This window comes from Micromys minutus (genome assembly GCF_963924665.1).
Source record: "Micromys minutus genome assembly, chromosome: 8".
Classification (NCBI taxonomy): Eukaryota; Metazoa; Chordata; class Mammalia; order Rodentia; family Muridae; genus Micromys; species Micromys minutus.
The window spans coordinates 64,905,838-64,921,259 of record NC_137977.1 but is presented as its reverse complement, the minus strand read 5'-3'; the positions used below and the strand labels follow the sequence as shown (position 1 = coordinate 64,921,259).

At 40.6% G+C, this 15,422-nt stretch overlaps 1 protein-coding gene across 2 annotated transcripts in view; it reads left to right on the top strand.

Annotated features, from left to right (window-relative positions):
• Nucleotides 1-1,748: 1,748 nt before the first annotated feature.
• The window catches only part of ATP9B (ATPase phospholipid transporting 9B (putative)), a 177,470-nt gene continuing 163,796 nt past the window's right edge, over nucleotides 1,749-15,422 (top strand). For both annotated transcript variants that reach the window (XM_080919981.1, XM_080919982.1), the window contains exons 1-2: nucleotides 1,749-1,897; nucleotides 13,181-13,354. In XM_080919981.1, the coding sequence (XP_080776107.1) occupies nucleotides 1,779-1,897; nucleotides 13,181-13,354 (293 nt within the window). In that variant the 5' untranslated portion in view covers nucleotides 1,749-1,778. The remainder of the gene's footprint in view (nucleotides 1,898-13,180; nucleotides 13,355-15,422) is intronic.

Genomic DNA, 15,422 nt, shown 5'->3' with positions numbered 1-15,422 from the left:
ACATAAGCTGGAGTTATCACAGAGAAAGGAGCCTCAGTTGAGGAAATGCCTCCATGAGATCCAGCTGTAAGGCATTTTCTCAACTAGTGATCAAGGGGGGAGGGCCCAGCCCATTGTGTGTTCTATAAGAAAGCAGGCTGAGCAAGCCAGGGGAAGCCACCCAGTAAGTAACATCTCTCCATGGCCTCTGCATCAGCTCCTGCTTCCTGACCTACTTGGGTTCCAGTCCTGGCTTCCTCTGGTGGTGAACAGTGATACAGAAGTCATGATGTTTGTGCAGGAATAAAACCCTGACTAAGACAAATACACAACACACATATATACACACACATACACAGAGTAACAATCACACACACACATATACATACATACACACAGTAACAACCACACACACACACATACATACAGACGCAGTAACAATTACACAACATACATATACACATAGATACATGTACACACACACACACACAGAGAGAGAGAGAGAGAGAGAGAGAGAGAGAGAGAGAGAGAGAGAGATTGATTAACCCTCTGCTCTTGTTCTCCTTTCCTTCACCTTGGGACTCCAGTTCATGGATGGTGGTACACATATCTTGGGTGGGCTTCCCAAGCTCACTTAAACTTCTCTGTAATTATGCTCACAGTGATGTCCAGAGGACTATCCTTCAGATGGTTTTCACTATCAATCAGACAATCAAAATGAAACACCACTTCGTCTTAATTCACTAACACTAACTCTCAGAGCACACAGTACATGTCACACTTATTCGTATGCCCTTTTGCTCTCTCCATGACAAAGGAAGGGTTAGAGGATGCAGAATTCAGAAAAACTGTCTCAAGTGGGAGGCCGAGACTCTGTAGGGATCACATGAGGAAGCACGTGCAGCAAAGAAGTGTTCACAACAGCTGAGTTCTTTGATAGCAGGGCGTTTCTAGTGTCACTGGAATGCTCTGGGTGTAACCATCAGAACTGTCTTGGAGCCTCTGGAGCTGGGGACTGAGGCACGATATGGCAGTTTCCTAGATGAGACTTCTTAAGCTACGCTTGCCACATTTTGGTCTTGGGGTGTTCCTTTTATAGTCCCAGGTGGAGGCTTAGGTGTGACTGATAAGTGCATGTGCCTGGTGTTTCTGTTTGATAGTTTTAAAGGTGTCATTATTTATTCACATAAAATAAATGTCCAGTTTGTGCACCCTGGTGTGCTGGAAGATGGTGGGTACTTACCTGTGTAAACAAGATGCACAATCACTACAGCCAGGGCCTTGATTTGTCAAATGCAGCTGCTTGGAGGCTAGGCAGAACCTGAAAGTGTCTATTTTCTATACAACACAGTGACTCAGAGCAGGCTAAGATAATCTACAGCAAAAATGGGGAGCATCATGTGTGGATCCTGCCTGAACCTGAAATTGTGGGCTGCAAGCAACTTCACTCCATACACAGAGACGGGGATAGGGACAGAGATGGAGAGAGACAGTGAGAGACATTAGAAGGAAGAGCAGGAGCCACTGGCACAACATCAAAGTTTGGTACCATGATGGGAGCGGGATTAAGGACACCATAGCGCCGCTCTTTTCAAAATCGTCATCAGGCAACGCCAGTGGAGGTGTGGCCTATCCCGGCCACGCCTCCGAAACGCTCGCCCGTCGTTCTGTGACGTCATCCGCGCGCCGCGCGGGGGGCGGGGCGCCGCCCTGGGATGCTTCGGCCCTGACTGGAAACTGAGTGGACTTGGCTGGCAGGTTTCGCCGAGTTGAGGATAGTGGGGAGGGCAGGCCGGAGCATGGCGGACCAGATTCCTCTGTACCCTGTGCGCAGCGCGGCGGCCGCCGCAGCCAGCCACAGACGTGCGGCCTACTACAGCGCCGCCGGGCCCGGGCCGGGAGCGGACCGGCGCGGCAGGTAACGGCGGGCCCGACCCTTCCCGGCACCGAGGGTCTTCCCTGCCGGCCCGAAGTCCGCACGGAGCCATAGAGCCCGGCGCGAGCGGGCCGCCGATTCCAGAGCCCAGGGCCACGGGCCGAGCCGCGCCCAGGGATTCGGAGGCGCCGCCCGCCTCTCTAGTGGCTTCGGGAGCCCCAGAACTTACTGTGTGGGCGAGCAGGCCGGGGTGACAGGTGCAACTCATAATGAGTGTACAAACACGCCTTGCACAGTCTCACTGATTTTTTCCAGACGTGGAGGGCTCATTAGGCCCACTTTATACTTAGCCACGAGTGTACACAGTACTTTCAGTTGACAGATGTTTTGGTAGAGTGAAGATTTAGAGAGCTTAAATTGTTTAGTGGGGCCATAGTTGAGCAATGTAATGAAATGCCCAGACCTTGCTTTAAGTGGAAGTCTCGTCTCAAACACTTTCTTACCCAAAGAAAATAATTTCATTGTGTTTTATGAAAGAAACTTGAAAACGGAGAGTCAGTTACCTTGTAGTTGCTAAATTTTAATTTTGTTGTAGAGGCACTGAAGAAACACCCTTAATATGTAGAAGAAAAAAAAATACACAACTCACTGAATGTTTAGTTTCTTCCGAATCAGAGCTTTCAAATATTTTTTTGGGTGGAACATTATTTAGAGGCAAGATCTCACTGTGTATCCCTGGCTGGCCTGGAACTTGCGCTGCAGACCAAGCTGACCTCGAAGTCATAGATATCATAGAGATCCACCCGCCTTTGCCTCCTCCAGTGTTAGGATCAAAGGCGTGGATCTCCACGCCCAGCCTTATTTCTTTTTGTGAAAACCAGGTATTGAGTATGCTTCAAAAGGGTCAGTAAGAGACTGTTGGAAGTCTGATCTTTGACTGTTTTGAGGGACTTACAGGGCAAGTGTTCGAATATGGTAGAGAACTGAATTGGATCTTGGTCGTTCTACTTACTAGTAGTTTGAATTGGGCTTGTTTCTTTTTCTATACCCTCATTTCCTCATCTTTAAACTGGCGATTCCTATTCTTTTCTCATGGGAATGTTGGCTGAGGATTACAGAAGCTCTGTAAGGGGCCCGCTTTTCAGAGTGCTTGCCTGGAGGTGGCTACTCCAAGCTGCCATTTAACTGTTCTTGGTGGTACCAGAAGAGTGATTGTGTAGTAGTTGTGTAAGTGATTAATCTTAGGAGCTTATTTGGAGCTGCCATGCAAAAATTTCATTTTGTCATATTTTGGATATTCTTGCTTTTTATAGATTCTGAAGCTCTTGGTTGATGGCTATATATTCAGGATCCATTGTCTAAGTATTGGGTCGCTGTTTTTATTTAACTTTCTTTATTTTTGATTATTTTCTTTGTTCAGAAATCTATTAGATATTAAAATGGTCACTCTTTTGGATTAAGTTTTACCTTCCTTTGTTTATTTATTTATTTATTTATTTTTTAAATTTATCTCGAGACAAGGTTTCACTGCAGCCTTGGCTGTCTTGGTGCTTGCACTGTAGACCAGGCTGTTCTTGAATTTAAAGAGATCCACCTGACTCTGCCTCCCGGAGTGCTAGAATTAAAGATTTAGTGCACTGCCACCACCTGCTTAGTGTTACCTTTCAATGTATCTGCATCTTCCCATCCCCACCCCACACCCAATTCTGCCAGCCCCTTTCCCTCCCCTCCTTCGCTCCACTTCCCCCTCCCCTCCCTTTTCCCTTCCGCTCCTCGAAGGGTCTGACAGTGTAGGTCATGATGACCTAGAACTCCTTATCCTCCTGATTCCACATCCTGAGTGTTGGGATTACAAGCATAAACCATTATGCCTGGCTCAGTTTTTTTTTTAATTGGTATATTAAGACCATTTATATTCAAGTTGATTTTCCATTCTCAGAACCTGTATGTGGCATTTTATTTTCTGTTTCTTCTGATTTTTAGCCTAAAACCTCTTTTCTTGAGTTCTTTTGGGTTATTGAACAAACTTTTTTTCTTTATTTTGGGATAGTTTTACTTTGTAAACCAGCTGGCCAGGAACTCAGAGCATAGCCAGACTAGTCTTTAGCACTCATAGTCCTGTTTTGACTCATGTGTGGTGGTCTTTGTATAGCTATTATTTAGAGTAGCTCTAGGCATTACAGCACATACACATAATGCATCCCAGTATACTGTTGGTGTTTTAAGGGTAAGATTTGCCTCTGTTCTTTATCCATTTCCTTGGCAATAGACTTATATATGTAAGTTTTATGTTTAAAAAGTATATAAATGTTTCATTTATGTATTATTGGAAGCCCACATCTGACAGTGTTATAACTTCTACTTTTTTTCTCAATTTAGAAACCTCAAGAAGAGAAATTCTTGGATTACATTTCTTGTCTTTTCTCTTGCCTGCTTATTTTCTGATATTCTAGAATTTTTTTATTTTTGCCCCATTAAAGCATTTTGTATCCATTTGTTCTCCTTCATCTGAGGAGGCTTCTGTTTCCCCATCATTCCTAAAGGATACTTTCACAGTTAACTAACCTGTCTCACAGCTTTACTTTCTAAGCTTTCGGGTTTTTGGGTTATCGACAGCAAGGCTTGAAATAGTAAATGGAAATGTACAGAAACAAACAATTTAGATATTTGAAATTATGTGCTGTTGTGAATATTTTGAAGTCTCAGTCCTGTCTGAGATGTGTCTCATTTCTTCAGAGCTCTCTACGCTACCCAATGATCCACCACTTGGAAGTCTTCTGAGCTGTGGTGTTGACTGCTCTTGGAAGCTCGGCGGTTAAATAATTCCCACTTTACCTGATAATATTTCCAAGTACAAAAGGCATGAATCCAGCAATCTTTTTAGACATATATTGTTGCTAATTGTATTACAGGTTTGTATGTATAGGAAAAATCATCACCATGTATATTGTTTGGTAATATATGGTTTCAGACACTTACCAGGAGACATTCCTGGAGGAAAAGAGAAAAGAACTGTATTATAATTGAGAATGACAATCATTCAGCATTTTCAGCATTTGAAAAGTGTTATGAGCTTTTGTGATTTTTTTTTTTTTTTTTTTTTTTTTGGGATGGGAAATATATTGTCAGCTGAATTGTTTGACTTATCACTACAGCCTTTAAAGAAATACTCAGGAGTTTGATGGTATCATTTTTGCATGGGTTTCTTTTGGCTTATCTTTATTTATTTATTTATTTATTTTGAGTTTTTACTAGGTCCTGGGTATGTCATTTGCTTTGCAATGAACAGGTCCATTTCCTGTTCAGATTGGGCAATTCCTCTTCTGTCTTCATGTTAACCAAATCTTCCTTCTGTTGTACTCTGGAGCCACCTTTTCTGTTTTGAATTTTCAGTTGGTTCATCTTCATATTAGCCCTTTCCATTGGATTAGCTTTTCCATTCTTTACTCATGTGTTCATGATTGCCCACTGAAGCTAGAGCCTACGTGGAGTGTCTTTCTCCATCACTCCCCGCCCCCTTCTCTCTCTCTCTCTCTCTCTCTCTCTCTCTCTCTTTCCTTAGATTTTCCTTTTTTTATTGCATCCTAACATTTGAGAATTATGTGATGAGATTTATTTAATTCTTTATTTTACCAGACTTCCTGTGATACCCTGTTAGTAGTTGGTGGGGAATGTGGAAGACACTGTCTTGAAGGACCAGTTTTCCTGCGTAGCTTTGACACCTGATGGGGAAGGGTGTCCTGTTTGCTCCCGTTTGAGATGTCCACTAGTCTTAGTGTTTTGGGAGAGGAGCGTCTGGTTCCTGAAGCCCCAGGGACCTGACCTAAAAAGATCTTTACTTCGTAAAAGTGACTGGGGATTCTTCCCATACCCTGTTCTCTCCCCCTCTTCTCACTCCCCCCATTGTGTGTGTGTGTGTGTGAGAGAGAGAGACAGAGAGAGATGGGGGGGGGGGGGATAAGAGGATGAGAGATATCAGGGTGTTGTTTGTCCATGCTTGTTAGTGCTTTTTCTTGGAGTTTTCTAAATTCAAAGTGGTGGAGTTACTAGCCTTGCAGAGAGGCACTTGACATATTATAACAGCTAAACTTCTTTGTTTAAAAAGAAACTCATGCTGAGAACAGATGTGTGTTGTCTGATTATCTGCAAAAATTAGTGTTTCTTGGTAGATGTAACACAGATTTTTTATAATGCTGGTTTTCTTATTTTAAGGATTTATATATAATTTCTTTTGAATCTTAAAAGTTTTATAATTATGATCTAAATATTTTAGTAATCATAAAGAGTTCTGTGGTAATTACAGCTGAAGGGTCTGGCTTGTTTGTGGTATTGGGGATTGAGCCTAGAATTCTGTGTTAGGCGTGCTCAGCCTTACAGTGAATGCTAAGATGATGCTATCCTACTTGTTCAGGCCCAGAATTTTCTTTGTGTTTTTAGAAATGTTTATAAAAGTTAACACAGAATTTCATTGGAAAAGCGATCAATAGTTCACCTTGAAAATAAATTCTTTACATTTGTCAGAATAGGCGTATTTCATTTAGTTTTCATACATCTCAAAGTGTTAGTGTGAAGATAGAATTGATAATAGGGTCCATAATAATTATTGGCTACTAGAATTTATGTCCCTAGTTAACAGGCCTTTAAGTTTTTGTATTGTGTTTATTTAACGTTGGATATTATATTATTAATTCTAGTTCAAAACTTTCTTTTTATGTGTAGTATTGGTATAACTTCTTATTCCAGAATTTTTTTTAGGTTTCTTATAGAACTTTTTAGAAGTCACTAATTTATTGGGGCTGGACAGATGACTCAGTAGTTAGGAACACTGGCTTCTTTTGCAGAGAATCTGGGTTTTATTCCCAGAATCCATAGCAATTTAAAATCATCTGCTAATATCGTCTCAGGGAATCCAGTGCCCTTATCTGGCCTCATGAGCATACATGTGGTGCAGAGGCATACATGCCAGACAAAACACCCATACACATAAAAAATTTAAGACAAGAGGGGTGGGAGAGAGGAAGAAGGAGGAAAGGAGAGAGAAAGAACTAGTTCAGGATTGTAGTCACTTCTCAGCTTGAGGGACTGGCTAGTCTTCCTCATTGTTCCTTGCTTTTTCCAATCAAGACTGAGGCATGTTTCTGATGCCATCTTCTTAATTAGACGGTAATGGTGCTGGTCATTGCTGCCTGAGTTTTAGTTTGGTCTGTCTGAGTCTAGGTAGTGTATGAAAGGCAGAAGTTGCTTTCTTACAGTTCTAGAGCCTATGTGGTTTAGTATTATGGCAGATCAATCCAAGCATGTCTTCTTTCTGTGTGGCAGAAGACCAAGAGAGAGCCAGTCCCCTTTCTGGTAGCATTCACCCTTTTGAGGGTGCCCTCATGACAGAAATACCCCTGGTTACGGTCCCATTGTCTGACACTGAGACATACACATTAAGCTGCTGTCACACATTTGGAGAATATAGAGACAAAAATAAAAGCCAAATATGCACATGTTAATAGTCACAACTAATCTCTAGTGACTCGTGGGATCTTACGAAGACATGTGGGCCCCCTATGACCACCTTGCCTTACCAAAAAGACCAGACTGAGAAACAACTTACATGAAATGCCTGCTGTTTCACCTACATGCACATCCCACTTAAATGGCCTATGATTCTGAGACCAAGCAACTTCTCTTCAACATCAATAAAAACTTCGAACCCCTTGGTGGCTTGATAACCTCTGGAAATTCTCCTGTTGCTTGGTATCATTGTGTTTCTGTAAATTTGCTCCTTGTCTTTTCATGTGTTTGGTAAGTTCTTTGTACTAATTGTGCTACAAGCTTCCATAAGCCTTTTTCATGGCACAGGGGACAGAGCATTCCAGCCCGAGAACCCTTTTAACTTAGTGCTGTTAGAGGCAGGGTAGGCCATACTTCTCATCAGCCTCTTAGTAACAACTCATAGCTGAACTTCAGCAGCTCCATCCAATGGACATTCCCTACACAGCACAACTGAGTTGTTTTTCTTCCTCGTTAGTATGCAGGCAAAGGAGATTATGTTATTTATTCTAAAGTTTTGAACATTAGATACATTTTAGATTAATGTGCTGTAACATACATTCTCAATATTTTCATCCAGATAGAAGCAGTAGAGCTGTCAGACGCTTAAGGTAACGTGAAAGTGTAGATGCCCACTCTCTGAAAGCCTGTGACAGCAGCTGAGGTGGCCTGTCCTCCTTGAATGCGCAGTGCACTTGGGTCCATGTCATTGCTTCTGTTTCCTTTGTTCACATTGTTTTTACTCATTTAAAAATGTTCCTAGAATTATACTTAATTGCTGGAAATGCTCATTTCTCTTGAGTGACAAACCAATTAAGTGTGTATGACACCAGGCAACAAAGACACTCAGGATTCTATGCTTATCCTTCCTTTGGGGGAAAATCCATTATTCATCATCTTATTGTTTTTAAATACTGAAGTAAAATTTTCAGCACAATAGGGAAATTGCTTTGGAGGGGGAAATAAAGTGCTTGTCAGTTCAAAGGCTACATTTCTGAAATCTAGGTTACTGAACTTGGTGTTGCTCATATTCTCAGCCTCCTGAGCTCCTCATGTTGCTTTTCTCAAGTAACAGTTGGTAAGATCGTAACTTTTTCAACAGGATCCTTGAGAGCTTTAATGGAGGGGGAAAAAAAAACCCTCAAATCTTATTTTATATATATTAACTGGTGCTCTTAAGTTTGATTGCATTTTGGATAAATACTTATTTTTCAGTTTATGTAGAAACTTTGTTGAAAGACATAATCTTATGCAGGAAAGGGGAAAAAAAAAAAGACTTTTTCAGGGAAAATACTTTCTTCAGGCTCCTTCATAGATTCTCTCCTAAATCACCTAAAACATAATTTGTAGAAGATTATACGGAGCCAGTAAATGAGTTGACAGTTTGATTGGCTAAGGGAATGTTTAAAGCATGTGACAATAAGTGCCATTTCTCCCAACGCACTTAAGTGTCCATCATCATTCTTGAGATGATTCTTGAGGTGGCAGTGAGAGCTGGGGAGATGGAACCCTACACTGTGCCTGTAGCCTCAGGAGCTCCTCGCAGAGACTGCTCTGTAGAAGTCAGGATGCTTGACTTATGCTGCAGAAGAGAACTTCGGGCTGTCAGTGTGAAGTAGAGACACAGACTTAAGCTAGGCATGTGGAAGGAAAGACAGGCCTAAGAGAGCCTAGTGTCAGGCACATATCCTTAATCCCAGAACAAAGAAAGTGGAGGCCAACTGATCTCTGAGTTCCAGGTTAGCCTGGCCTACATAGACACTCACATATAGACACATGCATACATGCACACACAAGTAAGCAAGCAAGCAAGTAAATAGAAACCAAGAACAGTATTGGGTTTCTAAGGTCAAGGCACTTGCTAGGCAAGCCTGAGGAGATGGAAGGACAGAAGCAGTTCATAAAAGTTGCCCACTGACCACCACGTATAAGGACATGTCTATTCATGTATAATAAGAAAAGGGTAGTACTACATGCCCTTAAGTATTCTATCCCTAGCACAGCTAAAACCATGGCAGTATCACTGGTGGTGCACACAGGAGGTGCACACTAGTAATCCTAGTACTTAGGATATAGAGACAAGATCAGGAGGTTAAGATCATGGACATCTACATAGTGAGTCAGAGGCTGGTTTGGGCTAAATGAGACCCTGTCTTAAAACCACCACCCTCCCCCATCCAAAACCCCAACCAAAAAATGAGATTATAAGGTAGTTTCTGAGGTGCACTGATAGTTTATAGGCTCATAAGTTAAATGCATGGCTCACAAAGTTCAAAGGATTACCTTATTATATAAGCAGATCACAAACCAAGACATACTTTTACTGAAAAGGTTCATAATCTTGTGAGCCCTTCTTGATTCCCAGTCAGCAGAGTTTTGGAGCTTCTTTCCTTTCCCATGATTAGTTTCCCCTATTTTTCTGCCCGATGCCAGCCCATTATATGTATGCGAGTTATGTATATGAGTGCTTTGCCTGCACATATGTATGTGTGTACTATGTGTTGTGCCTGTGGAAGCCAGGAGAGGGTATCAGATTCCCTGGAACTGGAGTTATGGACAGTTGTGTGCCCCATGTGAGTGCTGGGAACTGAACCTGTGTCCTCTTCAGGAGCAGCAAGTGCTCTTAACCACTGAGCCAGCACTACAGCCCTCTCCAGAACATTTAACCAGTTCTTTGGTCATGGGTATTATAACCTTTTCCATTGTTTTGGTTCAGTGTAGTTATGGTTCTCTTTTTAGGCAAAATTGTGTACATGTTTAATTCTATATGTAAGATCCTGCTCTTTAATAGCTGTACATTACTGTATAGTAACAGAAAGACTTGTAATAAATCTTCACAAATTGTTCATTATTCCCACCAGCAGTGAAGAGTGTCTGTTCAAGACTATTGAACATGTCAAATGTTAAGAATTACTTTTTAAAATGGTAGGTAGTGGTGCATGTCTGTAATTGTACCGTTTGCACTGGGGCAGTAAGGTCTCAAGCTTTATTTAGGCCAGCCTGAGCTGTATACTGGAGTTGTATAGTGAACCCCTATCTCAGACAGTAACAGAGGAATTAATTTATCCACTTGACAAACAAGGCAAAGCACAATTTTTAGAAACAAATTATTCTTAAGCTCAGAGCATTTAATGACTCGTAATAATTTGAAGTGAGACTAAAACTCCTTTCTGATGCTTCTCTGGTACTGTGTCTTGTCCGTGTTCATCTCTTCATCCCCAGCACTCGCACATTGCTGCTCCATCAGTCCTCTTCTTGAAGGTCTCTGCTCCTTCTAGAACCTTCATTAGTCGACTGCTTTCTAGTATATAGGGAAGTACATAATTACTGCTGTGATGATACCTGATAAAAACAAATTAAGGAAGGGTTTATTTTTGGAGCTGACAGTATGGTCTGTCCTCAATGGGAGAGAGAGGACATGTGAGGCTCGCGGAGACACTGTCCACAGTCAGGAAGCAGAGAGAGACAATGTTGGTACACAGCTTGTCTTCTGGATATTTCATGTAGGATCTCAGTCTATGGGATGAATCCACACACACTGAGAATGGGTTTTGCTTCTTCAGCCAAACCTCCTTTGAAGCATTCTCGTGGATATAGGCAGACAACAAAGATTCCCTTCACAGGAAGGCTTCCCAGATTTGTTTTCTTCTAGATCTCTCTTTGTGAGTGGGCTGTTTACTTGTTTTTTTTTCCCTGTGTGTTTGTGAGCTTAATATGAGCAGGTCATATGTGCTGGTTTAATGCATTGTGCTCACTGTCTAGGACAAGTATAGCATATGCAGGCACTGAAGTGTCTAGTGCTAAAGTACTACTAATGTGGTTAAACATAGTTTTGTGAGTTTGCCTGTATTTGTGACTTGCCTTTGCTCTTTTGTCATCTGAGTATGCTTTTATATATTTTTTATAAGAACTGTTTATAAATATGACTCCCACCCCACCCCCTTCTTTAGGTCTCTAGAGCGCAGACATCTGCAGTGCCTGCCTGGTGCCTGGTAGAAGCCAGCACTTAGTTTAGCCATTGTCATCAGGTCACCTACTCTCTGGAGGTCTTCTGCATTCTGCTTTGTAGTATGTGACATTCTCTAGGGTAGTGGTTCTCCACCTTCCTAATCTTGTGACCTTTTAATACAGTTCCTCATATTGTAACCCCCAACCATAAAATTTTCATTGCTACTTCATAACTGTATAAAGTTATGAATTATAATGTGTGTGTGTGTGTGTGTGTTCGTGTTCTGATGGTCTTAGGTGACCTCTGTAAGAGGATCATTGGACACTCGGGTCATGATTGAAGGGTTGTACTTGTGGGTTAACTGGTTCTGTTTGCCATTTGTATGAATCTGGGTTGAAGGAGTTGGGATTCAGCTTGAATGATTTCCATTTGGCTGTAGAAACTTAAAGGTCTGGTTCATTACTTTTCAATCTGAGATGATGCCTTTCATAGAAGCCCATTGTAAAATTGAATGAAATAGCAGTTGATGGATCATCATTATAGCTTCTGAAAAACTGATTATCAAAAGGCAAGTCTTTTTAGTGTCAGATTGTGTCTGTGATTGAGGACAGTGTTGATGGTAGGCTGCTGTTTCTTTAATGTAAGAGTACTGTTTGGTGATTAGTGGCACTTTCTAGCATGTGTGAGGCCCTGGGATCAGCTTCCAGTAACACATACACACATGTGTACATGCATTCATGTATGTATGCATTCATTCAGGCACACACATACATGCACCCTATGCACATATGTATACACATAAACACATGAACACATACACACAAACACACAGACTGTTGAGCTTGAAAAGGCCAATTGAGGGTTTTTTTGTTTTTGTTTTCCTTTTCCCATAGGTATGGCAGAGATGCTGAATAAAGGGGACTACCATGATTGTCATCTCTGACTACAACCCAGGACAGTGCTCAGAACTTTTATTATATAGACAACTATGCTTTCCCAAAAGTCACCTTCTAGAACTTTGGTGACTGTACAGTTGTGCAATATTACTTAGAGATGTAGCTTTTTGGCTAAGAGTAAGAGTCCAGGTTATATTCTTAACAAGCTGAATGCAGTAAGTGAGATTTGGACAGCCTTGGTCATTTAGTCACTCAGTTGCACCTCTCAGAGATCACTCTGAGATTAGAGCATGAGGATTGCCAGCTGCTTCAGTCAGCACAGGCTTCCTTGCCAACTTCTTCCTTACCTGTTTACTATGGAAAATTAATCCCCCACCCCAAAGGGAAGTACTATCATTATTTAGTAGGTTTCTGTTTTTAAACAGTGGTTGGCCTCTGATGAAGGCAGTTTAGTTTGAGGAAAAACAAAAGATGATGTCTTAGTTACATTTCTGTTGCTGTGAAGAGACAGTATGACCAAGGCAACTTATTAAAAAAAAGCATTTAATTGGGGGCTTGATTACAGTTTAAGAGGGTGAATCGAATACCATTGTGGCCGGGAGCTGTTTAGTAGGCAGGCAGGCATGGGACATAGTAGCTGAGAGAATATATCTGTAGCTATTATAGGTTGGAGGCTTAGAGAGAGATTGGGTAGACCCGGTGTAGGCTTTTGAAACCTCAAAGCCTACTCTCAGTGACACACCTCCTCAAAGGCCACATCTCTTAATCCTTCCCAAAACAATTTGACTAACAAGGGACCAAGCATTCAAACATGAGATTTTAGAGGTCATTCTCAGTTCAGACCACTACAGGTGATAAGTAAAATTTGGCCTGATGTTATCTTAGATGAATGCACTGTAACAGAAGACTGCTTAGCTCTCTGTTCTTACCTTTAACTAGGTACCAACTAGAGGATGAATCTGCCCATTTGGATGAAATGCCACTGATGATGTCTGAAGAAGGCTTTGAGAATGATGAAAGTGATTACCACACATTACCTCGAGCTAGGATAACACGGAGAAAGAGAGGACTAGAATGGTTTGTCTGTGGAGGATGGAAGTTCCTCTGTACCAGGTTTGTCAGCTGTTGCTACCTGATTATTATGTGCACAAAGATTACATATGTAACTTCAGCAGCTAGCTTATTTGTTAGGTGGACTTTTATGTGGTATGAAAACTAAAGAAAATGCCATCATAGTGGGTGTGCTAACAATATGAGTCCACATCAGAGGATGCTGCGCTGAAAGGGAAAAATACAATTTGTTATCTTATGAGACATATTATTAAAACCTGTGGACATATGTATATGGTGCTTTCTCCATGGAAAATACCAAGAATATATTTGAAAATGTATATGTCAATAGCAAAAGGACCCAGATTTAAGAATATTGAAACAGCTCAATAAAGTGTATAGATGTACTTATAAAATACTTCATATGAATACAATGTGATCCCATGGAAAGTGCTAATAAAACCATCTGTGCTAAGTTGATAATCAGTGGCTACGGCAGTAATGCATGTTCTATTGCCTTATGGGATGTGTGGCATGAGCTCTCCTTACATTCTTGTTGTTTGGTGGAGGGTCTATAGCAATCATGTATTTAGCAATCATCTTGGATTTAATTCTTTATTGCTTATATAGTTTCAGTTTTAAATGTTTGTTACTTAGTTTGCAAAATATCAGGCATTCTTATACTTGGAATTATTGTAGCTACTTACAGTGGTTCTCACAGCAGATGTATAAAATTTGTTAATTGCAGGAAGAAGTTTTTAATAACTATTTCAATACAATTAGATTATTAGGATTTTTCCTGGTTCTCAAAGGCCCCAGGACATTGAGTAAAACCTTTGGGCGCTATAGCATAGGGATTGCTTATCTTGTAAGGCGACATGAATATTCTGTTGTTTTGGTTATGGCAATCAAAGATACTTGATATTAGATACAGTAGTCTAACTTGTAGGAATTAATGTGAAAGATGATCAATATTTTGGTGATTATTTAATTATAAATAAAAATTAAGAAGGTAGATTCTTGACATATATTTTATTTAATGGTAGAACACTGCTTGTAGAAAAATTATGAAAGTGGATCCTAAAACATTTCAAAGGAAAGTGTAATTTGTGTATCATTGGATTTACTTACTGGAGATGACAGCGTAAAGCACTATATATGTTTAAAAGTGTTCTCTGTATAATCAATAATTTAGGATACATAGAAATGTTATTAAGGAAATACCCAGTTATTATTCTAGAGACTTCTCTTTTGTTGTTCTTTTTTATTTTTTAGTGTTTTCTGATATTTTGGTTACATAAATTTGTCCCAAAAACCTCCCCATAATTTTTGGATTTTTGTTCTTTTTCTTAGCGCTGCAAGTCAGTAAGGTTCACACACATGTTTTTTTGGTGAGACTTAGGGTTTCACATTATAACCCAAGCTGACATGGAACTCATATGTTGTACAGTCTTCATGTCTCAGCATCCAGAGTGCTAGGATTACAAGTGTGACTCACCACATCCAGCTCTTAGAGTAGTTTTTAAAAATTTTATTTATTTTTAGTTTCTGTGCATTCATGTGTTGCCTGTGTGTGTGTCTATGTGAGGTCTCTGATCCTCTGAAACTGGAATTACAGACAGATGGGAGCTGCCATGTAGAGCTAGAAGTTAAATCTGGGTCCTCTGGAAGAACACCCATTGCTCCTCTTTTTGAGGTTTATGCCTTTTCCTTTGAGCACTGGAATCATCTTAATTTCTTTTGGTGGAATTGATGGTTGATATGAACAAGGGGGATTTGAGGAGGCTTCCGTCTTTGCACACCTCCAGCCTACTGTGAGCATTTTTCAGTTCTGTGTACTGTGGGACTTGATGCTTGCTCTCTAACACCTATTTCATTTTGTCTGTGCACAATGACATAATTATCAATAACATATTTCCTAAATTTGCAATGTATTTTTTAAATGCTTAGCTTTGTATATGTACTATTTTAACTTAAATTTGTCTGTGTATATTTATATATCAGATTATTTGTAGCAGATCAAAATTTTGTAAGACAACGCATTACTGAGGAATTACTGTTGAATTTTGAAAGCCGAAGTGCTTTTATAAATAGCTGTATTCACTTTGAGGTACCTGACCTATAGTTTGTC